The 27,579-nt window shown below is 52.8% G+C and overlaps 1 protein-coding gene and 1 long non-coding RNA gene across 5 annotated transcripts; one reads left to right on the top strand and one right to left on the bottom strand.

The window, feature by feature from the left end:
• Positions 1-2,613: 2,613 nt before the first annotated feature.
• On the bottom strand, positions 2,614-8,439 carry LOC108509340. 4 transcript variants are annotated; one of them, XR_001878611.1, is made up of 7 exons: positions 8,375-8,439; positions 7,310-7,412; positions 6,090-6,224; positions 4,588-5,793; positions 3,237-3,344; positions 2,975-3,028; positions 2,614-2,735 (listed from the first exon to the last, which is right to left on the bottom strand). It is a non-coding gene; the product is annotated as an uncharacterized LOC108509340 (long non-coding RNA). The 4 variants fall into 4 exon arrangements; XR_001878613.1 differs by lacking the exon at positions 4,588-5,793 and having other exon boundaries at positions 6,100-6,224; XR_001878610.1 differs by lacking the exon at positions 3,237-3,344 and having other exon boundaries at positions 4,588-6,224.
• Positions 8,440-8,621: 182 nt separating this feature from the next.
• KAT7 (lysine acetyltransferase 7) lies at positions 8,622-21,735 on the top strand. The gene is made up of 15 exons (XM_017838747.1): positions 8,622-8,875; positions 10,418-10,565; positions 12,162-12,338; positions 12,460-12,699; positions 13,309-13,391; positions 13,620-13,709; positions 14,298-14,396; positions 14,566-14,676; positions 15,476-15,667; positions 15,957-16,046; positions 16,830-16,970; positions 18,163-18,256; positions 18,373-18,519; positions 19,103-19,209; positions 20,039-21,735. Exons 1-15 carry the CDS (start codon positions 8,861-8,863, stop codon positions 20,138-20,140), a joined length of 1,836 nt encoding a protein of 611 aa, XP_017694236.1. The 5' UTR covers positions 8,622-8,860; the 3' UTR covers positions 20,141-21,735.
• The last annotated feature ends 5,844 nt before the right edge of the window (positions 21,736-27,579 follow it).

The following is a 27,579-nucleotide window of genomic DNA, read 5'->3' as shown; positions in this document are numbered from 1 at the left end:
GGAACACCGCGGGATCCAGCAGGGACACTGAGGAATCCAGGCAGGGGTATCAGGGAATCCAGGCAGGGACATTGGGGGATGCAGGCAGGGACACCGGGGGATCCAGGCAGGGACACCGGGGGATCCAGGCAGGGACATTGGGGGATGCAGGCAGGGACATTGGGGGATGCAGGCAGGGACACCGCAGGATCCAGGCAGGGACACTGCGGGATCCAGGTAGGGACACTGCGGGATCCAGGCAGGGACACTGCGGGATCCAGGCAGGGACACTGCGGGATGCAGTTGCCGTTACCGGTGGGAGCAAAGATGGGGCAGAAACTGCGGATCTGGGGCTGGAGAGGAGGGAGGAAGAGGATGGACCAAAGGGAGCATCCCCCCCCAAACTGATCATCCACCCCCAAAACCGATTCACCAAACTGATCTTCCTCCCATCAAACTGATCATCTCCCCACCCCAAACTGATCAACCACCAAACTGAGCATCCACCCTCCAAGATGGTCAGTCCCCCCCAAACTGAGCATCCCCCTCCAACTGCTCAGCCCCCAAACCCATCAGCCCCCCCCAAACTGCCCTATCTCTTGCAGGAAGGAGCCCTGCAGATCCCTGATAAGGTCAGAGCACAATGGTGTGTTCCCAGGGTGCCCTAAGGGTGGGCAGGGAACATTCCAGAACAGCAGCACTGAGGGGGCATTTGTGAGAGTCACTCAAAAAACCACTTCAGTATTTCCCTATTCACTCAACCTCACAGCTTAAAATGAAGTTTTAAAGTAAAAAAAGGGCCCTCAGGTGTCTGTTTTAACAGTTCTCCCTATCCCAGAGGTAAATCCATCCCTGATCTTGCTGCTCCTCTGTGAACAGACACTTCTTCAAGGAAAGACACCCTTCCCAAAAATATTCCCTTCCCAAGGTCCACAAGAACTTTTAGCAAAGTAAAAAGTTATTAAATATAAGGGAAAAAAAAGGAGAGGGAACTGCCAAGCACAGGTGTTCAAAAGAACATAAAACTGCCATGAGAAATAGCTACCAGTGCCAAATAGAGAAGTTTTGACCATATTATTGTCTCACTGATGAAGTGGTGGCTCAGCTTTTTTAGGGCCTCCCAACCTCAACATTCAAATTCACTTTCAGTTTCTCTGAGAACAGTCTTTTTTTAGGGCACAGCGATTAGAACCCAATACCCACAGCTGGGAGAAATTAAAAATATTCCCTGCTCTGGGGCTGTTTTGTTCCAGCACAAGGAAGGTCACACAGCTGGGCCTCTGCCTGTTCCCACCACAGCTCACCCTGCAGATAAGGGAGAGCAAATTAAATAAAGGCCCACTCTGACTCCAGGCCAAGTTTTGCTTTCTCCAAAGGTTTAAACCCCACATTTTGGGTTAATTTGGAGGCAGGAAAGCTCCAGCTGGTGCCTATCAAAGGGGCTCAGCTGAGCTGCACGTTATCAGCCCCCCAAATTTATCTGCAGCAGAAGAGGCCCTTCCCTATCCTGCCCTGACAGACACACACCCCAGAGTGTGAGGGAATTCGGGTCCCACATTCCACAGGCTGCACTCCAGCCCTGGAATTAAGGATCCTGATGAAGTGCTGCAGTAACACAACCTTTTACAAGTGCTCGAGGGCTGCAGGTCAAGGATCCAACCTCTTATCATCCTCTGCCTGCTCCTTTCCAGGTGCTGGGCAGCACCTTCTGGAGCCTCCTCTGCTTGCCCAGCACCAGGAACTGCTCCCACTTTTCAGAGCCTCAGGAAGCCAAAGTCACTTCACCACGTTTACAAACACTTCAGAATTACAGGATCATGGGTTGGGGTTGGAAGGACATTAAAGCCCATCCAGTGCCACCCCCTGCCATGGGCAGGGACACCTTCCACTGTCCCAAGGTGCTCCAAGCCCCATCCAAGCTGGCCTTGGACACTTTCAGGGATCCAGGGGCAGCCACAGCTTCTCTGGGAAATCCATCCCAGCTCCTGCCCACCCTCCCAGCCAAGAATTCCTCCCAGAATTCAAGCTAAACCTACTTTCAGTTTGACACCTCAGGGTTTGCAGCCACGAGTGTCACACACTCTGTGGGACAGCCTGGCCTTGTCCCTCTGAGACACCCCCGAGTGCCACCCACCCCTGAGCTCCCAGTGCCACCCACCCCTGAGCTCCCAGTGCCACCCACCCCCGAGTGCCACCCACCCCCTGAGCTCCCAGTGCCACCCACCCCCCAGTGCCACCCACCCCTGGGCTCCCGGGGTGTCCCTGCAGGAGGGGACAGGGGCACAGGGCCCGTGTGGGGCCCCGCAGCCGCCCCTGCAGCCCAGCCCTCCTGGGCCAGTCCCAGGGGAGATTACATTTCTGGCTGTTTGCTGTGGGGAGGAGGGAGACAGAGCTTAGATTTAAAGTCCTGATCAGCTGAGCATGAACGTGGAAGATCAAAGGGTCACTCAGCACACAAGCTAAGCTTTCCCTCATTGTCCTTGAACAAAATTCCTCTCACTCCAAACTGTGGAGTAAAAAAATGCCTGCCTGTCTGCCTCCCACTCTATCCCCAAGAGCCACGGCTGAGTTTCACTGCTGGACAGTTTCTGCACTCCAATGTTTGGAGATGAAAAGCTCTAAAGAGCAGCAAGATAAATAAAACTGCAGTTTATTAAAAGAGCCTCAGAGATTATTCACCAGCCCAGCCAAGCTATTTCACAGTCTGGTCATGCCTGCAGTGAAAACAGTGGGAGTTTCGGGAACAGACACAAGCCCTGCTAAGAGTAAGGAGACATTATGAAATGGAGCTTTTCCCTAAGTCATGGCAAGGCAGGAAGCCTCTCCTACCAGTGTGAATCATCCAGAAAGCAGGAGAGCACTTCAAAGCAATCACCCCTGTCCACTGCCAGCCCTGGAACAGGGCATGGAAAGGGACAGAGGGAGAGGAGTCACTCAATTATCCCCAAAGCAATTTAAAGCAGGAGCTGCAGCTCCAATCAAACCTGTTTCGTACCTGCTGCTGCATCCTCCTCCTCCTCCTCCCACTGCTGGGACCCCACAGCTTCTCCTGGAAAACACACACAGCAGGGACGGAGGGATTATCCTCGTTAGGATCCCTCCCTCGCACACACAAGTTTGATTCCCAGTTTTCTTTGTGATTCCCAGTTTTATCAGTGCTGGTGGCGCTGGGGGAACCCCCTGCCCAAGGGGCAGGAGCTGGGTTAGAGTGTTCAAAGGGACACACCTGGGGGACACCAGGAATTGGGAGATCCCACCTGGCTCATCCTAAGGGATGAACTTGTCTCTCCTCCCACGCACAAAGACATGGATTCAGGAATTAACCAACATCAGAGACTCAGGAGGATTTCCCAGAGTAACATGGGCTGAAAAAATCAGATGTAAAACATGCAATAAAGGAAGAGTATCTTGCTTAGGAGAAGGTGTTAAAGGAAGCTTCATGTTTTCAGGGGAGGCAAAGCCCCTGGTTTCCCAGTTTGCAGCAATGAAAGCTCCAGTTCATGCCCCAGCTCCTGCCTGGCAGCTCCCACAGCTCTGCCTCCCTCTCCTCCTCTGAATTCAGTGGGAGAAAGTACCAAAAACGGGCTATAGAAACAAAAACTCCACAGAAGGGGATGGATTTGGCACCAGAAAATATTATCCCCTTACAGGTCCGAGGCAACCCCAAGACAAACTCCCCTCCCAGAAGTGCTGCTGAGCCTTTCCAGAACGTGGAATTGCAGCATTGGGAAGCACAGGTAACTCTGACTGTGGGTAACAACTGGCACAGTGTAATTAGGAAAAACACAGAGGCTGAAGGAAATCACCTACTTGGCTCACCCTGGAGCTCAGGGAGCCAGGAGTTCATATGGAAAGGAGCTTTTCTTTGCCATGAATAATTAGAAAAGCAGGAGTTTCAAAGGAAATCAGCAGTTCCAGCTGGCACAGGAGCCCAGGAACAGCCATTTTGCAGCACTTTCTAACAGGACACGAGTCCCACAGAGCACCAAGAGTGCTCACCCCGAGCTTTAATTATGTTTGCTCCAACTAAGATAATGTTTTTTCCTAATTAGAGGCATAAACAGTTTTTTTCCCCCCCTCTAATTAGAGGTATAAAGGCCAGTGACCATATCCCACAATTAAGTGGTGTAAAAGCCAGAGCTCCCATTTTGTGATGTCTCCCATTCTCCATCCATCCCACAGGGACAATTTGCCCTCAGTTTGGTGGCTTTTTGGCTCCCTCAGCATTAAGGCTCAGAGCTCACCGGCCTCCCAGGAACCTAAAGGAAGGAGGAAGCTGCCAGTTGGATGGATATTTGATCCTGGAGCGTGTCAGGCCATCCCAACAGTCACTCCATGGACCAAACTGGTTGGATTTCCTCTCCAAAAGTTTTGCCCAGCTCTGGCTCTTATTTCCACCGTACTCTTTATCTTAAGGCTCCTTATTTCCTTGACCTTTGCTGCTCCTCCAAACACACTCCACCCTCCAGTCTGGGGTGACAGTTGCTTCTCTGTTCCCTTCCTCTGATTTTCACTTTGGATCCACACAGGCACATCCCTAAATTATCCCCCCACCCCCAGTGATTAGGGATCACTCTTTAATTAGCAAAGTTAATTCTCTGTACTCACATACAACCTGTTTTTAACACCCTACAACCTCTTCCTGTGTCCGAGACGTTCCTGCCAGCTGGAAGCTGAGCTCCAAAGGCTGGGAATGGTCACCCAGAGTCGGATGGAGAAGAGCTGCCCATGGAAAGTGCCAAAAAGGATCAGGTTCCACCTTCCCTTCCCACTTCAGGGCCCTCCTGGGTGACAAATGTTTCCTCCACCTGGGAGGGTTTGTGTCACCGGGCTGGGCAATGTGAGCAGAGTTCTCCTTCAGGAGCAGATTGGATTGATTGGGAAGCGAGGAATTAACTCCAGTGCCAGGCAGTTGGAGAGCTCTGCCTAGACTGGAAGGAATGTATTAAAGGAGCAGACCACAAATCCAAAAAAATAACCCATTTTGGCAGGGACAGGGCGAGGGTGGCACAAAAATATCCTGCCTATCAATAGGCTTTATTCCTGCCAGGGCAAGATGTGCTTTTATTGGAGCTGTTTAATAATTAGATTATCCTATGAGACCCAGGGGAGGGAGGGGACCAGGAAGTGGGGCCATAATCAGCTGGAACCAAGTGAAAAACCTCTGCTTTCAGCAAAAATCAGCCTGGATCTTTTCTTTTTTTTTCCATCACAATTTAAAAAAAGGAAAGATGTAGGCCAGGCTGGGCTGACCTTGCTCCTGATGCCAGGAAACACAGGCTCCACTCTGTGTCTGCTGCCAGAGCCCCAGGGAAGAGCCCATGGATTCTGCTCAGGCCCACGGATTCTGCTCAGGCCCACGGAACACCCCAAGCCACCCACCCACAGCTGGTGGTGTCTGCAGACCTGCAGGGCCAGGATTCCCCACGCAGGCATTTGTTTAGGCTCAGCTCAGTGTCCACTCAGCTCTAAAATAAAATAAACCCACCCCTCCCTCCAAACTCATCCTCCTGATGTGCTGCAGCTCAGTAATAGTTTTCTTTAATGCAAAAGTAGAAAATACAAAGTCATTCTGCAGACAAAGCCCCCTTTCAGCAGCACAGAGTGTGCATTAAATACATTTGCTGCTCTTGGGCTGGTTTCTGAAGTGTCCCAAGGCCACTGGAGAGTTTTATGCAGAAGGGAAGACTCAAAAATTTGGGTCAGGCTTGTTGCTGGTCCAGGCTCCACAGAACTCCCACTGCATTAAATCCTGTGCCTTGCAGCTCCTTCCTCTGGCTCCAAGTCTGCACTGCCCTGTTTGCACCTCACTCACTGCACCAGGCCAGGAACAAGTTCAGCCTGGTGACACAACAATTCAGGCTCCAAGCCCTGCTCAGACCCAGCCTAACAAGGATCAGGCTCTGCCCAAAAACCCAGCCAGCAAACAGCAGCCATTCCCAGTTATCCCACAGGAAAAGTGCCCTTGTGGGAATAACCCAACCCAGAGACATCGAACTGGATCAGGAATTCCTCAGTCTTCCCAAGAGATCCCTGGGGCTGCTCTATCACCTGCACCTAAAGCCAGGTATTGAAATGATTAGTCAGGAACCAAAGCAGAGGGAACCCACCTCTACTCACCTTCTGAAGATGGGGAAGTGAAAGCAGCAGCTACCCTGGATCTTCACATCTGGATATTTCCAGCTCTCCAGCTTCATCCCAACCTTTGGGTAACCCAACCCCCCAGAGCTGGGCTGAGATGGCACCTAAAAAACAAGTGAGATTTATTAAAATGTAGCAATTCAGGTAATTTTGATGATGTATTTTCATTCTATAGAGCTTCTCTCAGTTGCTTTAAATACACCTCAGTAAATTCACCCTGCAGGAAGAGACCACAGCAAACAACACACACAGAGTTACAGGGAATTATTCTAATTTATAAACATTATTTATAAGGCAACTGATAAACCTCAGGGACTTTACAAACGTTTATTCTGCTTCCTAACAACTCCTAATTTATATCACCACTAACACAAGTGATGGCAGCTCACTCCCTGTCAGGTCTCCAGAGCAAGTGAGGCCCAAGGCCTGGAAAGGTTTCAGATTCCATGAGATCTTCAGGACCAAAAGATCTCTGATGAATCAGTGGCAATCTGGCACCTGCCTATATTTAAATAAAAGAGGACTTAAAAACCAAAAACCACTTTTGTGTCATTTTAAGATGAAACTCCATCATCAAATTTGCCAAACTTGGGGCGTCCTGTGCAGGGCCAGGAGTTGGACTTGATGATCCCTGGGGGTCCCTTCCAGCACAGGGATGTTTTGTGAGCCTACTCTTCTAAACTTTCTGGTTTAGCCTCAAAAAGATCCCACTTAAAATATTCTGAGAGTTTAAAAAGTCTGTTTTAAGAACATCATTAAGAGGAGCTCAAACCCTGGGGGGATCCCGGTGAGCAGCAGCTGCACCAGCTCTGCATCCTGGAAAAACTGCTCCCAAATTTCATTCCCTTCATCCACTGACATCTAGTGGTGGTGGCACCGTGGCAGAACCTCCAGCTGCTCCAATTCCACTTCCCTTTGTGCCTTTCCCAAGACAGACCTGCAGTTTCACCTCCAACGATTCCCAAGAAGGTTGGAAGGACCTCAAAGCTCATCCCCTTCCACCCCCTGCCAGGGGCACCTTCCACTGGATCAGGCTGGTTAGAAATTAGGCAGAATTCCTGCATTTATGGGTTTTTTTCAGTAGATTTGCAAATGAGCTCCCTGAAATGACCAGACTGGAGCTGTTCACACTCCCATTGTTCTCCTGGGCTCGACTTTAGAGCTGATTTGCACCCAGTGCTTCACATACCACACCAACTGCTCCCCAGTTCCTCCCTGCTGGGATAAGAGCTGAGGGATTTCATCCCTTCTCCAGGTTTGCCCTTCAGCATTTCACAGGAGGCTGGACACACCTAGGAGAAATGACAACCTGGAGTGAGAAAAGCAGCACCACTTGCACGACTAAGGATGACAAAACCTCCCTAGGATTAGGGGATTAAGCCCTGAGAAATTCATAATGCCTAAAGATAACCAGAGCTGGAAAGAAATCACGTGTTTGACTAAATATCCTTTTTTCCCCCTAAGTCTTTACATGAAGCAATTTATTGTGGTTGATACACAGTGTTGTCACGTTAAAACACAAGTCCAGAGGAGGTGATGGAGCAATTCCTGCTCTGGAGCCAGGCTGGGAGAGCTGGGGGTGTTCACATGGAGAAGGATCCAAGGAGACCTGAGAGCCTCTTCCAGGGCCTAAAGGGGCTCCAGGAGAGCTGGAGAGGGACTGGAGACAAGGGATGGAGGGACGGGACAAGGGGGGTGGGTTTAAACTGAAAGAGAATAGGATTAGATGGGACACTGGGAAGGAATTCCTCCCTGGGAGGGTGGTGAGGGCTGGGATGGATTTCCCAGAGAAGCTGTGGCTGCCCCATCCCTGGAAGCGTCCAAGGGTACGTTGGAGCAACCTGGGACAGTGGAAGGTGTTCCCGGGGTAGAACTGGGTCTTTACGGTCCCTCCCAACCCAAATCATTCCATGGTTCTCCATAATTATTGATAAGTGAACTCGCCCCTCAGCCCGGCCCAGCCAGAGCCGTCACACGGCTCCTCACTCGAGACAGAACCACACCGGCGAACCCCTCCAAAAATCTGCCCCGCCCGCCCCCCGCGCCAACATTTTGAGAGCAGAAAGCTCAATTAACGACAATTAACGATAATCCACCTCCCCCCGCGCGCGCCGCGGCCCCGCCCCAGCGCCCAGGCCCGGAACAGGCCGGTCCCTGAGGGGAAGCGGCGGCAGGGCCAGGAACCCAACCGCTCCCCGCCCTCACCGCAGGGCCTTCCCCGCCCTCGACCGGCCCCGGCAGCCCCGGCACTCACCGCCCTCCTCCGACCCTCGTCCCGCGGCCCCTCAGCCCGGCCCGGCCCCGCCGCTCCGCCTGCCCGAACCCAACATGGCGCCCCCCGGCAACACCGCCCGCCCCGCGCCTCGCCGGCTTCACGCCCTCACTCAAAATGGCCGCCGCCACAGCGCCCCGCGCCAAGAGCGCCCGGCCCGGATCAAAGATGGCGGCGCGCGGCTTCACTGCCGGCGGCGTCACGGTGATGCTTTGCCCCGCTCCAAGATGGCTCGCGGTCACGTGACGAGGGGTGTGGGCCGCGTCCCGGCGGAAACGTGAGGGACCGAGCAGGGAACGGCAGCTGGAAGCAGCGGGAGCGGGGCTGGCGCCGCCGGAGCAGACGTGCCGCAGGGCGGGAGACACGGCTGTCACCACGGAGCCCGCGAGCGCTAACACGGCGGCGGCCACCGCCGCCTCGCGGGCCGCGGGCGCCGGGGACCAGGCGAGCTCACTGCCCCCGCCCAGGATGCAGCGCAGGAAGGTAAGCACGGCCGGGGAGCGGGGGAGGCGGCTGGTGGGGGGTACCGACGAGCTTGGCCCGCAGCTTTCTACCCTTCCCCGGCCCCTCCGCTGCCTCTCACGGGCACAAAACTGGGGGGAAAATAGCGGCCTTGAGCCCCCTGCGCCCGCCTCCCGCGCTCGCTGATTGGCTCCCGCACGGGCACGCCGCGCGCTGATTGGCCGCCTTGCCTGTCACTTATCGCCCCCAACGGCTACCTCTCCCCCTCCCCTGCGCTGGCAGCGGGTTCCGCCCTTTGACGCTTCCGATTGGGTAGGCCGCCGTAGAGCTGATCGCGTATTGGTTGAGATGCAGTGCGGGGCTTGCCGCTGATTGGGCTTCGCGGCTGTCAATCCGCCCCCAACGGTCACCTCCCCGCGCGTGCCCTCTCCCCCCTCCCATATCTAACTCCGCCCCCCCGGTTGATGTTGCCGTGGGAGCAAGCGTCGCGCTGATAGGTCGGCTCTGCCGTCAGTTACTCGCGGCAGGCCCCGCCTTTTACGCTTCTTCGAGCCGCCATTGGCGGGTTCTTCCTTTCGCCCCTCCCACTCGCGCTGCGATTGGCTGAGGCTGGCAGGGCTCCGCTGGGTGCAAAACAAAGCGGCGCGGGGGCCGCGCTCCCGCCACCGGCGCGAGGCCTCCCCTCCCTCCCCTCATGGCGGCCGCTCTCCCCCCGCTCCCTTCACAGCGCCCGCCATCGCCGTCCCCTCACGGCTGTGCCCCCACACGAGTCCCGCCGGGGATCCCACCGTGCCCCGAACGACATTCTGGTTGTCCCCTCAGCGCGTCGTGGTTTAAACCCAGGTGGAAATTAAGCACCGCGCTGCCGCTCCGTCATCCCCCCCTCCCCTCAGTGTTTACCACCCAGCTCCTAGGTTCAGATAAAAACAATCTGATAATAAAAACCGAAGTAAAATATAATAATAGTGGTAAATAATAATAAAAAGGGGCAGCTGGAGGGACAAGGTGAGCTGGACACAGCACATGGAATAATCTGGGTTGGAAAGGACCCACCAGGATCATCCAGCCCAGCTCCTGGCCCTGCCCAGGACACCCCAGCCCTTCCAGCTGAGGTGTCTGGGATGAGGTGGGAACCTTCCCCATGGGAGAAAAAACAGATCATGGAATCCCAGGTTGGAAAAGACCTCCAAGATCATCGAGTCCAACCTGTGACCCAGCACCATCTTTTGCTTTAATAAAACCCGGCGCTCCCGTGACTTTTCCTTGGGGATCAGTTTGCAAGAAGCTTTTTATTATTAAAGGTGCTTACACTGTGTATTTATTAAAGCAATACATTTTTAGTTGAATTTACCTATCTAACATCTCTTCCCATCCCTGGAAGTGTCCAAGGCCGGGTTGGAGCAGCCTGGGTTAGCTGAAGGTGTCCCTGCCCATGGCAGAGGGGTGGGAGCGGATGAGCTTTAAGCTCCTTCCAACCCAAACCATCCCACGATCCCGTGAAATATTTCCTGCCGTATCCAAGCTGAGGTGCTCCCTGCTGACGTGTGGGCTGTGCCGTTGCAGAGGAACGCGGGCAGCAGCTCGGATGGGACGGAGGACTCCGATTTTTCCACGGATCCCGAGCACACGGACAGCTCGGAGAGCGACGGCACGTCCCGGCGATCCGCCCGCGTGACACGGTCCTCGGCCAGGCTCAGCCAGAGCTCCCAAGGTAAAGGCTCTGCTTCAAAAACCCAAAAGAAATTCAGCCTCCTAACCAAAAAATAAAGGCTCAGTGCACTCTGTGTTTAGAACCTAAACGTGTAGGATTTAAACATAAACAGGAATTTGTATTCATTTCTTTGGCTGTTATTAGCACAGCAATAAGCACCTTTACACGTACATATTGTACAGATGGGGTTGTATAATCTAAAGGTGATGGAAACCAAAACATGAGTGTGCTCTGTTCAAAAGACAAATTGTTAAGAGAAGGAGGAGTCAAACCCCATAATTCCACTGCCAGCTCTGCCTCATTTTTCTGAGAACTCTAAAAATCTCCTTTCCATTCCTTTGGTGCTGGAGCCAAGCGAGGGAGAGGGGGTTTAGGGGTGAAAGTTGGGTTTATTTCCTTTATTTGTTTGTTTGGGGGGTTCTGTGCCCCAAGGGGAGATGTATTTTTGTGCTGTGCTGCCCCTGCTGTGCGATAGACGTTACCAAATATTGGCAGTTATTTTGTGTGCTCCTACTTTGGCACCCAGGCTGTAAAAGGAGACATGGAATGAGTCCACCTCCTCTTTTTTTAGTGTTAGTGTGGGCAGTTTTTGGCTGTTAGTTCATGTGTTGCCATCTGGCATGACGGGGAGGAAATGACAGCAGATAAAAACTCATTTCCATTGCTCCTTGTAGACACTTTGATTGAAAAAAAACATGGTTGGCAATTTTATTGCAGATAAGAAATACATGTGTGTGATCATGTATTAGATCTTAAAAAGGAGAGGGAAGGTGTGTGTGGGATGTCTGTGATATTCCTGGATTAGGACAGCTTTATTTTAATACAAAATAATTGTTTTATATATATTCCTTGCCCACTGCAGGGGTTGGAACTGGGTGAGCTTTAAGGTCCCTTCCAACCCAAACCATTCCATGATTCTTATGAGCAGTGTAGGATCACAAACCCACACACAAATCCAAATCCCAAATCAGCTACAAATCCAAATCAAATCCAGATCCCAAATCCAGGTCCACACTGGAAGCTTTTCCCAAAGCTTATCTAAACACTGATAATTCTTATCTAAACTAACGGATCTTCAGCTTTCCAAAGGGAGCTGCTTGATAATTACTGGTTAATTAAGTGATTAAGTCCCGAGAAAGCTGATGTAATTCCAGACTGCTCACTGTGGGTGAAATCCCAGAGATTTTATCTGGGAAGGCCAGAGCGTGGTGAAAGTGGCAGGATAGAACTCTGCTCTTCCAGAGGTCTTCCTCCTCCTCCTCCTCTGGAGCAGGCTGTGGGGCCCAGCAGGGTTTGGGGCCAGGCAGGGTTTGGGGGCCCAGCAGGGTTTGGGGCCAGGCAGGGTTTGGGGGCCCAGCAGGGTTTGGGGGCCCAGCAGGGTTTGGGGCCAGGCAGGGTGTGGGGCTGGGCAGGGTGTGGGGCCGGGCAGGGTTTGGGGACTAGGCAGGCTGTAGGGCCGGGCAGGGTTTGGGGCCGGGCAGGGTGTGGGGCCCAGCAGGGTTTGGGGCCAGGCAGGGTTTGGGGCCTGGCAGAGTTTGCTGCTCTGGGCAGTCCCTGCTGGTTCTGGGGTGTAATTCCACCGTTCCCTGGGCTCAGACTCCAGCCCGGTGCGGAACCCGCCGCCGTTCGGGGCGGAGGAGCCAGTGTACTCGACGCGCAGGGTGACCCGCAGCCAGCAGCAGCCCGCCCCCGTCACCCCCAAGAAGTACCCGCTGCGCCAGACCCGCTCCTCCGGCTCCGAGACTGAGCAGGTGGTGGATTTCTCGGACAGAGGTGCGTGCCGGGGACAGCTCTGGGAAAACCCTCCTCCCAGGGTGTCCCCAGGGCTGGGGGTTGGAGCAGCTTTCCCCGATTTGTGAGAACCATGTCCTTCGTTATCCGTGTCCTTCTCCAGACACTAAAAACGCAGCGGATCACGATGAGTCCCCGCCTCGCACTCCCACCGGGAACGCCCCTTCCTCGGAGTCGGACATCGACATCTCCAGCCCCAACGTGTCCCACGACGAGAGCATTGCCAAGGACATGTCCATGAAGGATTCCGGGAGCGACCTCTCCCACCGCCCCAAGCGCCGCCGCTTCCACGAGAGCTACAACTTCAACATGAAGTGTCCCACTCCTGGCTGTAACTCCTTAGGTAATTCCTGCCTGGAGTGTCCCACTCCTGGCTGTAACTCCTTAGGTAATTCCTGGTTGTAACTCCTTAAGGTAATCCCAACACGAAATATCCCACTCCTGGTTTTGACTCTTCAGGTAATTCCAGCTCCAGGATTGATCTGTTGGGCTTTGCATTCCTGCCGTGGTATTCCAAGTTGAGTTATACACCCTGAAAACCATGGCGTTAATTAGGAGCAGGAATATTAAGGAGAAGTGGGATATGAAGCCTAAATGCAGGTGTATCTGCAGGGCTATTCCTGGAGGTGTTTTCTGCCTAGGAGTGACGGGGAATGACAGATAAGGACCAAAATAGGAGGATGAGCCCAGGTGTGGGAGGAAAATGCAGAGTCTTGCAGGCAGGGAACTGATTTTTGCCAGAAATAGATTTCAGCCCCAAATTCCTGCTCCACCATACCTGGCTGCTTGCAGGGAGGGCAGCATGAGAAAGATTTTCCTTCCTTTTGCCACGAAGCAGGAAGTTTGCTCCTTCCATCCCACTGAGCCTGCTCGTGTGGGGGATCTGGGAGAGCTTTGCAACCTCTTCTTGATTATTTCTTACGAGTTGGGTTGGTTTTGTGCCCCTCTGCAGGACACCTGACCGGGAAGCACGAGAGACACTTCTCCATCTCGGGGTGCCCACTGTACCACAACCTCTCAGCAGATGAGTGCAAGGTGAGTGTTTGGCCTTGTTTTACCTTCTGGGGGATTTGTAGGACAAAAATGCCAAGATTCAGAATTTTTGAACGGGAAGCAGAGCTGACACAGTGCACACAAAGCTGATGTCTTTGGCTGTGAGGCAGCAGCATTTGTGTGTCAAACCCAGTTCAGAACATTGACCTGGAAGAGGAGAGGGATGACAGGAGTTTGGTGCAGCACTGACGGGTGAATTTTGGGTTCCAGGTGCGAGCCCAGAGCCGGGATAAGCAGATTGAGGAGCGGATGTTGGCCCACAGGCAGGATGACAACAACAGACATGCCACCAGGCACCAGGTAAAACTGGGAAAACCTCAGCTCCCGCTTCCCAGGATCCGTGGGTTTAACCTGACCTCCCTTCTCCACATCTGTCAGCCGTTGTCACCCCCAGTGTGTTTCAGCAAAGGCAGTTCCTTGTCCCCTTTCAGTGAGGAGCAGCCAGGGAGAGCAGCTCTGTCATACCAGAGGAGGCTGGAGCGTTCTCAGGAGGGGCTTTGATGTGCAGGACGAAAGAATTCCTGCAGAACTGTAAACTGCAATTTGACTCTGACTAAACAGAAAAGAACCAAACCAGGGGAATTACATTTTTCAGCTCCTGAGTGTTGGATTTGAGTCAAGATGAGTCAGCTCGGAGCTCTTCCCATGATTAAGCATTCCATGAGGAGTGCTCCCTGTCTTGTGGGGCTGAGGTGCTCTGGCAAAGGCTGTGGTAGGAAGACAAATATCCTGCTTTACATACCTGTGTTGGGCCCTGTTATTAACAGAGGATTTGGTTCAGAGGCAGCAAACCCCATGAAATGAGAGCCAGGACAGAGGTCCTGGGGGTGGGAATGGGAATGTTTGGAGTGGATGGAGCAGCAAAAGATCCCACCTCTGGTTTTTCAGGCCCCCACAGAGAGGCAGCTGCGATACAAGGAGAAGGTGGCTGAGCTCAGGAAGAAGAGGAACTCAGGACTGAGCAAGGAGCAAAAGGAAAAATACATGGTAAAAGCACTAACTTTGAATATTCCCTCCTTCCCTCCGGTCTGGAACGAAACCACTGAGCAGGAGTTTGGCTTTCCCAGTCATCCTGCAGCATTCCCAGCCAAAAAAGCTGCAAGATCCCGCAGCTTGGTAGCAGCCTGGCAGCAGAAGTGTTGTTTGGTTGTTCCAGGAGCACAGACAGACCTATGGCAACACCAGGGAACCTCTCCTGGAAAACCTGACCAGTGAGTACGACCTGGAGCTGTTCCGGAGGGCGCAGGCACGGGCATCCGAGGACCTGGTGAGACTGAGCTCCGGCAAACGTGTGACAATACACCTCACATCTGTGGGAATGTGGAAGTTTCTGGGGTTTGTGGTACTTGTGCAGAGAAATCTGAGTTTTTAGAGCAGCTGCAGCCCAGCCAGGTCAGCACAGTGACACCAGGACAGTGTTTCAGTGCCACTCATCCCGAGGCACTTCCCACTGGAAGCACAGCTGGAGCTGAGCACTGCAGGCAGGAATGCTGCAGTGCCATTCCACAGGTGTTTTGGGGAAAGAGTGGGCACCTTCCCCTGCTGGAAGGGGGGCTGAGGGCTGGTGGCAACAGAAGCCACCCTGGCACTGGCCAGTGACTGAAATGGAGCTCAAAACCTTGTGTTGCTGAAGCTCCTGAGGCGCTTCCCAAAGCCTTATTCCACCTCCAGGGAGGAACCAAAAGAGCCTTTGATCCTTTCCATTTACAGTTGTTCAGGATTCACATCCATGACAAGGGTTTGTCATCCATGGCAAGGCATTCACACCGAGACATGGACTCAGAANCAGTGACTGAAATGGAGCTCAAAACCTTGTGTTGCTGAAGCTCCTGAGGCGCTTCCCAAAGCCTTATTCCACCTCCAGGGAGGAACCAAAAGAGCATTAGGCTGTGTCCTATCCCTGTGGATCAGGATTCACATCCATGACAAGGGTTTGTCATCCATGGCAAGGCATTCACACCGAGACATGGACTCAGAAGGCTTGAATGACGTGATTTCCCCGAGGAAAACGGGTCCCTTTTCTTCTGCACCTGCTTTTGATTTGTTTTTTTTTTTCCCCTTCCCAGGAGAAGCTGAGGCTGCAGGGCCAGATCACCGAGGGCAGCAACATGATTAAAACCATTGCTTTTGGTCGTTACGAGCTGGACACGTGGTACCACTCCCCCTACCCCGAGGAGTACGCTCGGCTGGGCCGCCTCTACATGTGCGAGTTCTGCCTCAAGTACATGAAGAGCCAGACAATCCTGCGTAGGCACATGGTAAGGGCCAGGCCAGAGCTCCTTCCTTGAGTTTCAAGTCTGATTTTAGCTTGTAAAAGATTTAAACTGTGGCTGGTGTAGCTCAGTTGCTGTGGGAGGTGAGAAGGCTGCGGGTTTCCCGGTCTGTCAGCAGCTGCTGTAACTGTTTCTGTGCTTACAACAGGAGTAACACCCTAATTTTGTCCTTCTAACAGTAGTGACAGCCTGATTTTGTCCTTCAGACAGTAGTGACAGCCTGATTTTGTCCTTCAGACAGTAGTGACAACCTGATTTTGCTTTCCTGGCACAGGCAAAGTGTGTTTGGAAACATCCCCCGGGGGATGAGATCTACCGCAAGGGCTCCATCTCCGTGTTCGAAGTGGATGGGAAGAAGAACAAGGTAACAGGCTGGGACCATCAGGGGTGTGGAGACAAGCTTTAAAATACAGCAGGCACTGCTCTTCCTGCAGAGACCCAGGGTGCCCCTGGCCCTCTCTCCCCCAGTCTCAGGAGGGAGTCTGGGCTGTCCATTCTTTAGGAGTTTTTGCTGCATTTTCACCGTGGTTGTTCCTCAGCCCTGTTGTGCCTCAGCAGTTCCGTCTGCTTGGAGATGGGGGTGGAAATCCCTTTCTGAAAGTCAGTGGGGAGATTTCTGTGCTTGGCCTCCCTCAGCAGATTGTTCCTGCCCATCTCCCATTCTCTGGGAACACTCAGTCAAATTTGGGTGAGGGTGGGAAGCAGCTTGACTGATTAGCCCTGCCCTGAAGGGATCTCAAACTGCAGACTCAGCACCTCACTTGTGCCCTGTCCAGTTTTGTCCAGCCTCGAAGGTTTCAGAGGAAAGGACAAAGGAGCAAATCCCAGAGGCTGGAAGCTGGGAGGAGGCTTTCCCAGTTGCCAGAGATGATTTTGGAGGATTGACACAGTAGGGAGACCCAATCTCTGCTCCCCTTCTCTGAGGGGGTGATGCTTTGGGCATTCAGGGCCTGAGATCACAAACATCCATTCCCACTGGAAGCCAAGCTTTCCAAGTGCCATCCCAAAGGGAATTGTTTCCTGGCCCAGCTGCTCTGTCATTTCTCAGATGGTTCAGGACTTTCTCGTCCCTTCCCATGTACTGTTTTATCCACACTTGGGATATTTTACTGGAATAAACACATGTATCCTGCTCCTTTGCCTCTAGATCTACTGCCAAAACCTGTGTCTGCTGGCAAAACTCTTCCTGGACCACAAAACCCTGTATTATGATGTGGAACCCTTCCTCTTCTATGTCATGACAGAAGCTGACAACACTGGCTGTCACCTGATAGGATATTTCTCCAAGGTGAGTGGAAAACACACACACCTTCATTACCCACCTCACAAAATGAGGTTTAGGACCCCAGTTACCAGCACTGAATCCAACCCCCTGAGTTTTTGCAGTCTCAGGGTTTGCTGCTTTGGGGAACAGATAAAGTTTCCAGCCTGAGCTGCAGGATTTGTGCTGTTTGCTGCAGGGATTGCAGGTGCTTTGCTGCTCCATCTTTTCCCATTCCTTGCAAAAAAACCCAAATCAGCTCCAAGGAATGACTGTTGCCAGGAAGCAGAATGGTTAAAAGCAGAAGCAAGATAAAGAAAGTCTAAAGAAATGTAGAGAAGAATACATTATTAGTCAACATTTTTTTTTTTATAAAGGACTCAAAGGAATGAAAATTCTTTGTGATATCTCAGCTTCTCCACCTCAGGTAACTTCAGCAGATCCCACAACAAAGTCACTGGCCAAGCTTAGAGTAGGAGCCACTTTTCTCCACTGTTTGCCTAAAAAATAGCCACTGTTTTTGCCTAAAAAAGAACCAGGATTGTCTGGCTCTTCCTGTGTTTGAGCCACTGATGTGCAGCAGGGATTGAACAAAGACCTGGAAACCTCCTTCCTGGTTGTTCTTTCTGCAGTACAGAAAAAGGGGTTGTTTTCTGGCCGTGGTGATGTCGTGCAATGCACTTGTTCAGATACTTCAGCCAGAGAAATTCCATAGGTAGGAGAGTGCTCTGCCAAATTAAACTGTGTGGGTGAAATCACCTGAGTCACAAGTGAATAAAGAGCTAAAAAAAAAATGCTCTGAAATAAAACCTGCACAATCTGATCCCATCCCTGGGAGTGTCCAAGGCCAGGCTGGAGCACCCTGGGCTGGTGGAAGGTGTCCCTGCCCATGGCAGGGGTGGCACTGGAGGGGCTTTAAGGTCCCTTCCCACCCAACCCATTCCATGATTCCATGAGTCTACAACTCCATGACCCAGGAGTTTGAAGCCATCCCAGGATTAAAACTGTGCAGCAAACACCCAGTTTAATGGCTGGTACAGTCAGACACCTGACCAGGCTGGGGCAGAAGGGGATCACGTTCCTGGGTGTCAGGCAGGTTCTGCTGCTGTCCCTCCTTTCCCTGGTGTTGGATCAGTCGCTTGGGCTTGCTGGGATTATGGGATCCCCACTGTTTGCACACACCTAGGCCTGTTCATCCTCCCTGCTCTTTGTTTTTCAGGAGAAGAATTCCTTCCTCAACTACAACGTTTCCTGCATCCTGACAATGCCTCAGTACATGAGACAAGGCTACGGCAAAATGCTCATTGACTTCAGTACGTGGGGAGGGAAATTCTGAGGGATTCCACCAGCCAGTCTCACAGATCTGGTGGAGGTTCAGCGCTTTTCATGGTTGGGGCAGTTTAAAGAGAGGCTTTTTTGATGTTTTCAGGTTATTTGCTGTCTAAAGTAGAGGAGAAGGTGGGCTCTCCCGAGCGGCCCCTGTCCGACCTGGGGCTCATCAGCTACCGCAGCTACTGGAAGGAGGTTCTGCTGCGGTACCTGCACAACTTCCAGGGCAAGGAGATCTCCATCAAAGGTGAGCTTTGGAGCTAAATGAGCCTGGATTGGTCCACTGTGCATCCCCCTCAGCCACAGGGCGGGGGTTTGTGGAGCAGCATGTTCCTGGAGTCGGGAATGGCCCCTTCCCAGCGCTGCCACCACTGAGGATGAGTCAGTCTGCAGTGTTCTGAAAGCATGTGTTGGCTTCTTCTTCAAAAAAACCACATTTGTGAAAAGATTCAGCCAAGAGCTTTGTCTGCCTGTACGTTGGGGTGTTAATTTTAAAAAGAAAAGTGGCTCCAGGAGCCAATATTAAGAATATTTGGACTCTTAGCAGTCTGTTGGTGTGACCTGGGAGTGTGTGGCACTTCATAGGGTTGTCAGGGTAGTCCTGAAAAGGCAGAACTACATCTTCCAGAGGATTGCACCTTATTAATATGAATCCTGAGATTTATATCACTAAAGCACTGCAGTGCTGGATGTACCTCCCCAGTCCACGCAGGGAATTTCCCGTCTCGTTTCCAAAGGAGTTGCACAAAACTCCTGATTAAAACCCAGCAGTTTGGGGGCACTGTGGAGGGATTGATTCCTGTTTTACCAGAACTGCTGGTGTTTTGCAGAGATCAGCCAGGAGACTGCAGTGAACCCCGTGGACATCGTGAGCACCCTGCAGGCCCTTCAGATGCTCAAGTACTGGAAGGGAAAACACCTGGTCCTGAAAAGACAGGTAAGCTTGGGGAGGGTTATCCCTGTGATTTTATTTAGCTGGTAATTATGAGCTTGCTGAAATCAGGGTTTCCTTTGCTGGGTTTTTTTTCCAGTCTTCTCATTCCAGTGGGGGAGAACTGGGATTTCCAGATAAAATAGGACTTGGGTGTCCAACCTGATTGTTCAGCAGTGCATAAATAACCTTTATTGCCCTGCCTTTGGTGTGTGGGATAACACTGCTCATTGTGAGTGGCTTTTTGTGGGAGCAATGGATCAGCATTCCCATCATGGTCCTCACCGTGGCTGCCCTTCACTGGGCAAGTGGATGACATGGAATATCCTGAGCTGGGAGGGACCCACCAGGATCATCCAGCCCAACCCCTGGCCCTGCCCAGGACACCCCAACATCCCCCCTGGCCCTGAGGGTGTTGTCCAAACCCTCCTGGAGCTCTGGCAGCCTTGGGGCCGTGCCCACTGCCCTGAGGAGCCTGGTCAGTGCCAACCACCCTCTGGGGGAAGAACCTTTCCCAAAATCCAGTCCAGACCTGCTCTGACATACAAGTGAATGGAATTAATGGAATCCTGAATGAGTCCTGTTTGTTCCCTCACCAGTGGTTTATAAATCCCTAAATTTGCCTGTTGTTTTCCCCTCCCTGGGACTTTGTCAGTGGGGTTGAAGGGCTTCTGGAAAGCTCTGTGGAGGAGTTGTTGTTGTTTTGGTGTTATTTTGAGCAGTGGGTGGGTGAGTCACCTCCAGATCTGTGGATTTGGGTTTGTGACATTGTGCTGGGGATAATTCCCTGCCTGGACCACGTGCTCTAACCTGCCCTGTCCTGCTGTCCCCCCAGGACCTGATTGATGAGTGGATAGCCAAAGAGGCCAAGAGATCCAACAGCAATAAGATCATGGATCCCAGCTGTTTGAAATGGACCCCTCCCAAGGGAACCTAAGTGTCCCTCTCTCCTGGAGCCAGTGACCCCCAGCAGTAGAAGTTCCCCGGGATCTCTGTGTGTCCATTGCTGTTGTGGTGGGCTGGTGCAGTACCCCCAAACCCCAACAGATCAGCTCCCCCTGGGACTGGCCTGGCCTGGATCGTTGTGCTCCCACAGTTCTGAGGAACTTTGATGTCTCGGCCTCAATGAGGTTGCAAGGATTGGATCTGTAGGATTGGATCTGTAGGATTGGATCTGTAGGATTGGATCTGTACCGGACCCCCAGCAGCGCTGGCCCAGGAGCTCTGACACTGGTACTGTCCCTGTCCAGCCACTGGTCTCACCCTCCTGTTCCTGCTCCAGTGAGCTTGTGTCGTGTCCTGTGAGCCAGTTGTTCCTTCCCTCAGGTTCCTGGAGCTCTCAGCACTGGAGTCACTCCTGTGGCTTTTGGACAAGGTCAGATAATTGGGGAGGGTCTGGTTTTCCCCTGAGCTGCAATTACACCAACTGCAGTGTTTTAGCCAGTCCTGGCCCATTCCAGGCCTGAAAAGAGTTTTGGTGGGATAATGTTCCACCTCTTCCAGCAGTTTTCCATAGGTCTTTTTGTAGTTAATGATGTACAAGCAGAACTTGCTGCTGAGTGAAGGCTGAGGGTGTGAGAACACCCTGCTCCGAGATGTTCCCGTTATCCTGCAGCTCCCACACCTGCTGGAGAGACCCCTTCATTGTAAGTCCTGTTTTTCCTCCTTTATCTCTTGGAGTTGGTGAGTCCCTTTACACAGAAACAGTGTATTTAACTGGAGACACGTTTCCCAGAGCAATCCTCCTTGAACTGTGGCTCTCTTCGTATTGGAGAGGGTTATTTTTTCCCCTCTAGACTGAAGAAACAAAAACTTTGGACAGATTTTGGCTGGCCTTGTCCAAACAGCCACAGAAACTCCAGGAGTTGTTGGGTTGCCCAGGCTGTGCTCCAGGGAGCTGTGGGATGGGTCATCCTCTGGCAGTGCATCCTTGTTTCTCTTTGTAAAACAAACAGAAAAAAATAATAAGCTTTGACTTCCTCTCTCCCACCAGCACCACCAGAAGAAACTCTCCTGCAATGGCTTCCCAGTATAACCACTGTCCTTGTGCCACCTGTATGGCTCCAGTGTGACTAAAATCAGGGACAAGCTCGGGGTAGGGGCTGGGACCATCCCAGTGCTGATTTCATGGAATCTTCCAGTGCTTCCTCACGGAACAGGCTCTGACATGAAGCACTCGCAGTGTCCTGGCAGGTGGGAGCCATTCCCTGTTAACCACTGCCCCATCCTGGCCTGGAAGAGTTCTCTCTTGCTCCTCTGTTGGTTGTCTGTCCTGGAAAAAATTAAAAAAAAAAAGGAAAAGATACTTCCTGCTCAGTCCCCAGCATGGACCTTGTGGGCATTACTGAACCTCCTGTCTGTGCCCTGCTCTGCACTGTCACTGACACAGATCCTGACGGGATATCCAGGGAATTAGATCCCTTGGGGAGTAGGGAAGAGGGCCATCCTCCTGCAGCAGCTGTTCCCTGTTCCCATGGTGTGGTAGAATGTGCTGTCCTGTTCCTGCTCCTCAATAAAGCATGTTCTCTGCTCCGCCCTGGGCTCGGGTTCCTGATTTTCCCACTGAGGGGAAGCTCATTCTGGAAGCCCAAGGGGCTGATTTTCACCCCATCCCTGGTGCTTTAAGGGTTGGGGCTGGAGCTGCCTCAGGGCTGAACCTCTCCAAAATATCCTCAAGTTTTGATGGCTCTGCAGCTCCTTGTGCACAGGAGGAAACTGAGGAATATCTGGATGTTGCCAGATACTGGGAACTTAAATATTTGGGACTCTGTCCATCAACATGTTTGTGTGGATTCCACCCCTGTTCCAATGCTTTGCCACCCCTTCCATGGAGAATTTTCCCCTGGTATCCAACCTAAACCTCCCCTGGCACAACTTGAGGCCGTTGTTGGTACAATAAGAGGTTTTTCCCACATTGGGACAAACTTGTTCCCGCTTTTCCTTCCCTGAGATCTCCCTGCACCTCCAGGAACTGCTCCGTGGGTGCTGCTCCTTCTCCCAGCTGGGCACTGACAGTTCTGGCTCCTCCCTTCTTGGTGGAATTGTTTGGGGCAGGATGTGGTTGTGTTGTGGAAGGAATAGGTGGTTGATATCCCTATAAAGAACAGGAGAGGGAAAGAGGGAAGCAGGAAGGAAAGGAAGCTAAATATGTCCAATTACTTCAGTTGTTTCTATTGTGATGCCTGGGTGACTCTGAGCTCGGTTTAAACCCCTCTAAGACAGTCCCTCTGCCAGTAACTCCGCCCTCCTGGTGTTCCAAACCCATGGAAAGAGCTGGAACACCAACCTCTCGCACCAGCTCACAGGCCAGGGCAAAAGCAGCTCTATTTTTGGGAGCATCCCCTGTAATTAACTCTGCTTTTTGTCCCCTGCCCTGGGCCCACACGGCACAGAAACCACCCAGACCTGGGTCTGGCTCACGGCAAAGAGGGACACAACAAAAGGGAAAGAAAACATCCCCAGGAAACCAGTGGATCCCAGAGGCTCCTGTGAGTTTTCTACAATAGATTTCTAACTCCAAGACCTGCTGGACTGGACCTGACACCCTCCCCAGCACCACCATTAAAGCCTGGGCTGAACAGGGGGAACAGTCCTGGATTTGGGCCTGCTTTGCACACACAAACACAGGGGGGGTTGGGAGGGGCATTAAAGCCCATCCAGGGACACCTCCCACCAGCCCAGGCTGCTCCAGGTTCCATCCAACACGGCCTTGGACACTCCCAGGGCTGGGGCAGCCACAGCTTCTCTGGGCAACCTGTGCCAGGGGCTCCCCCCCTGCTCTTCCCACATCCCTTCATTAACCCACTCCTGGGACACCCTTTCCCCTCTCTGACCCTGCTCGGGCAGGGAACTGGGAACAGGAAGCTCCAGCCCCGCTTCTCCCACCTCTGGAGCCTCAGGGTGACCCCCTGGAGCAGCTGGGAAGAGCAGGATGTCATGGAGCAGCTGGGAAGAGCAGGATGTCATGGAGCAGCTGGGAAGAGCAGGATGTCAGCAAACCCTGGCTTTTGGCAACTCCAGCGTGTTCCTCACGAGCCAACATCGAGAGCCTTGTTTGCTTCCCATCCCACTGGGAGCTGTCCTTGCAGACCCTCCTTCCAGTGAGATAAATCACTTGCTGCTCCAGCCATCCTGTTTATTCCCTAGTGCTGGAACTGGACACCATCAACCCAAAGTTCCTGAGGAGTCTCCCTCTGGCAGACTGGTCCTTGGGAGAGAAAACCCCAAATCAGGTGGGGAAGAACAACCAAATGCAGTGATTAATGTTGGCCAAGGCTGTTCCTCCCCTGATTGCTTTCAAACTTTTGGAGCTGCTGGTTTAGGGAATGGCTTTGCTGGAATTCCAGAGGCATTCCAGGGACGTGGCTTGTAATAAATGTGGCGATAAACTCGTGCCTAGCTGACTGATTTCTGGGAGTTATTTTTGTCAGACAGGTCAAAAAATGGTGTCTTTTCTAGAAAAAAAGGCAGAATCAAGGTCAAAACTGACCCTTTCTCTCCCCTTCCCAAGGACAAACCTCAGATGGACAAGGGCAGTGTCAGTGCTGTCCTGGATCACTTGGAGTCCCAGGTTTGGGAGGAGCCTGGTATTCCCTGGGACACGGACACAGCGTGAGTTAAATCACTGGAAATCCAAATAAATGTGTCTCTTAGAAAAGTGTTGGTTTGTGAACCTTCAGGAAGGTCTTTGATCAGCTCGTTCTGGGCTCTGCCACCCATAAAATGTGACACTCAGGCCCTGAATACTTCAGGTCCTAAACACTTCTTTTTTCCTCATTTTCCATGTCTTGTTAACTCGGCTGATTCAGCCCCAGGCAGACAATGGTCTCTGTAATTCCAACAAAGCAGCAGAAAGGTTCTTTTCCCTAGATTTTACAGTTTAAGATCCCCCACAGAACTCACAAGACACTTAATTCTTCTCAAGTTTTGTACTAAAAAGCAAACTCTTGCTTGCTGGGGCTGCGAGAAACCAATTTTACAGATCAGTTGGATTCAAATCACGTTTAAGAATCTTAAAATCTTGTTTCCCAGCCCCCAGTGGGGGATGTATTTATTGGTGCATCCCATTGCCAGCCCAGGAATTCCGCTGCCTTGTGTCCTGGAATCAAACCCAGCTGATTAAAAGTTTTAAAACTTCCTGAATTGTTTTTTTTCTGAGTTCCATTTGATAATTCATCCTGCTCAGCCATTGAATCCGAGCGACCGCAGAACTCCCTGGAAAGCCCCGGTGAGATGTCAGCGAGGAAAAGCTCCAGGATGTTTTCCAGCAGGGCCTGGAATGCTGGGAGGGCAGCAGAGGGAGCTGCTTTCCCAGGGCAAAGGCAGGGAACTCCTGGGAGCTCCGCTGGACTTTGGTTTTGTCCATTTTTCCATATTTTCTGGGCAAAAAGGGGATGTTTGTGTTCGGGGGTGTTTGTGGGAAGGGCACGGGGAGAGTTCCCGTTCCCGGGCTCTCCGGGGGGTTTTTACCCATCCCCAGCTTTGGAGGGTGTGGGTGCAGGATCAGAGGATCCTCATGGAATGGGTTGGGAAGGGACCTCAAAGCCCCTCCAGTGCCAGCCCCTTCTCCCAGCACAGTCCAGCGGGATGTGGCCCGTAGGTGGCACTGGGATTCCATCGGGATGGGCTGACCCCCCTAACCCCTGCCCTGCCACCACACCCCACTGGTGTCACCGGGCCGTGGGTGGCCGGGATGTCACCGGAGCTGGGGGTCATTTATTCACTGTCACGTCGTGCTGAGCACCCCATCGGGGCTGGGAACAACCTGCAGCCCCCAGCCTGAGCAGGAGGGGATCGGCCTCCCAAAAACCCCCTGGGAGGAAGATCCATCCCAGTGCAGCTCCTCTGGGTTTGCAGTTCCCACTAAAATCCTCTGGATCTGCCCCGGACCTCTGCAAGTGTGTGGAACACCACGGGATTTTCCCATTCCCATTCCCATTCCCATTCCCATTCCCATTCCCATTCCCATTCCCATTCCCATTTTGGAATGGTTTGGGCTGGAAGGGACCTTAAAGCCCCTCCAGTGCCACCTCCTGCCCTGGGCAGGGACACCTCCCACTGTCCCAGGGTACTCCAAGCCCTGGGACCCCCAGAGTGAACATGGGATCTGTTGCAGCTCCCAGAGTCCTGGTTTTCCTTTTTAATTTCCTTTATTTTATCACCTCAGTGCCCTGATGAACACCCAGAGCTCCCTGTGCCACTCCACAAACGTGCCATGGGATGTGAAGAGCCTGGGATTGGTGCTGGGAGGTGGGAGGTGGGTTTTCCAAAGGTCCTTGTCCCCTCCCTGGAGGAACAGTGGCTTTCCCAACGTGAGCAGCTCCAGCTGATGTGCTGCTGGTGTTGGAAATCTGGTTCTGGCTGTGACACCAAACCCTCCCAGTGCCAGGGCTCAGAGACCAGCAGGGAACTGGTCTGGAGGGACTGGTTTGTGACAAAGGGCTGAATCAGGTGGGGAGGGGCTCCCACACATTCCCGGGAGATGCCCAGGGAGGGAGGGAGAGCTTTTAGGGAAAGGTAAATGACTGGAACGGAGGGAATGGAAGAGAGGGGAAATACAGGATGACTGACACAGAAACCCCCATGAGCCCTGGAGTGTCTGGAATGTTGTGGGAGCCTGGGAGAAATCCCACCCCGGGGTCACCTGAGGAGATGCACAGGACTCCAGGTCCCTTCCCTGCCTTCCCTGGGGCTGTTCTTGTCATCTGGGGGCAGGGTGGGATCTGCTCTGGAGTAACAATGCCTTTGGAAAACGGCCATTCCAGGATCTGTGACTTGTGGCACAGCCCACAGCACCAGGGGCAGGTCCCCATCCCTGGGCAGGTCCTTCATCTCCAAGGTGTTCCCAAACCAGCATTTCTTTTTAAAAACCAGCCTTTGCAGCACTGGGGGGGATTGTTGGGAGGGGATTTAACCTGGGAGGTGGATAGGGGATGATGGGCAAGCTCTGGGTGATGCCATGAGAAGAACATAATTAAAAGTTCAGGGCCTGACCTGGGAGAGAAATTTAGTGTTGACACCAAGAAGGCAGAATTTATAAACCACAAAGACACAGAAAACCAGAGATGGAGAAGAAACAAACAGAGAGAGTGAGTGAGAGTGTCCCTGTCTGGGGAAAAAGGGAATTAAAAAAAGACTGAAAATTAGACGAGAAAGGATGAAAATCTGAAAAAGACCTGAGAGCCCCTCCCAGGGCCTAAAGGGGCTCCGGGAGAGCTGGAGAGGGGCTGGGGACAAGGGATGGAGGGACACGACACAGGGAATGGGTTTGAACTGAGAAAGAGTAGGATTAGATGGGACATTGGGAAGGAATTCCTCCCTGGGAGGGTGGGGAGGGCTGGGATGGATTTCCCAGAGAAGCTGTGGCTGCCCCATCCCTGGAAGTGTCCAAGGCCAGGCTGGAGCACCCTGGGACAGTGGAAGGTGTCCCTGCCCATGGCAGGGGGTGGATCTGGGTGAGCTTTAAGATCCTTTCCAGCCCAACCCATTCCATGATTCCACGACCTGTCAGGAAAAGGTTTCTCTGCACAGACCCCCCGGGCAGACCCTCATTTTTGGGTTCCCAGCCTTGGTCAGGGGGTTTCTCCCTGGGGGTTCTGCCCACGGATCCAGCTCCTGCAGGGAGTTTTCCCGGTGATTCAGGAGGTGATGCAGCTCCTCTGAGTCAGCCCAGGAGGGGAGGGATGGGGGCCCTGGAGCTGCTCTCGGCCAGACCAGCTCCAAACCTGACTGCTCAGGTCCTGAACTGCTGGCACAGCTCGGGACACTCCTCTGCAGCTGATAACAGGAATTGCTGCTGCAGCTCCTGGGCTCCTTCCCACAGGTGGGAGAGGGCAGGAATGGGAATTTGCAGCCAGTGCAGACAAAGGGCCTCAGGACGAGTTTTTCTTGGCCATCCACTGGAAAAGACACTTGTTTCCTCTCTGGAAACATCACCTGTAAGAAGGAGATGGGCCACAGTGCTGAGAAAAACATTCACTGACTTTTGGAGGTTGGGCCATCCCAGGGGACAATTGGGAAGCAGGAGAACACCTAAATTAGAGCAGAGTAGTAGAAAACAGGACTTAAAGGCTGAAAATTCCCTGTTGCCCTTCCCCAGCCCGGGACCCTCTGAACCAGGGCCCTCTGGGTTGTCTTTCCATCTTCAGATCCAGAGGCCTCCACCTGCCTCAGACTCATCCCAGGGGTTGCTCTGATGGCCCCAGAAACTGGAAGAAACTTCCCACCCCACATTCCATCGGAGAGAGCGCCAGGCAGGTCCCTCCATCCCGAGGAGGACAGGACAGGAGAGACCAGGGGGTGTCTGGTTGGTACAAACACCCCACAGGGCTCTAGCAGGGTTTGCTGCTACCCCTGACTCCCATAGGATTCCACATT

Source organism: Lepidothrix coronata, unplaced genomic scaffold (assembly GCF_001604755.1).
Source record: "Lepidothrix coronata isolate B3197 unplaced genomic scaffold, Lepidothrix_coronata-1.0 Scaffold355, whole genome shotgun sequence".
NCBI classification, from domain to species: Eukaryota; Metazoa; Chordata; class Aves; order Passeriformes; family Pipridae; genus Lepidothrix; species Lepidothrix coronata.
The sequence above is the reverse complement of the archived record's forward strand: the minus strand, read 5'-3'. Positions and strand labels throughout refer to the sequence as shown.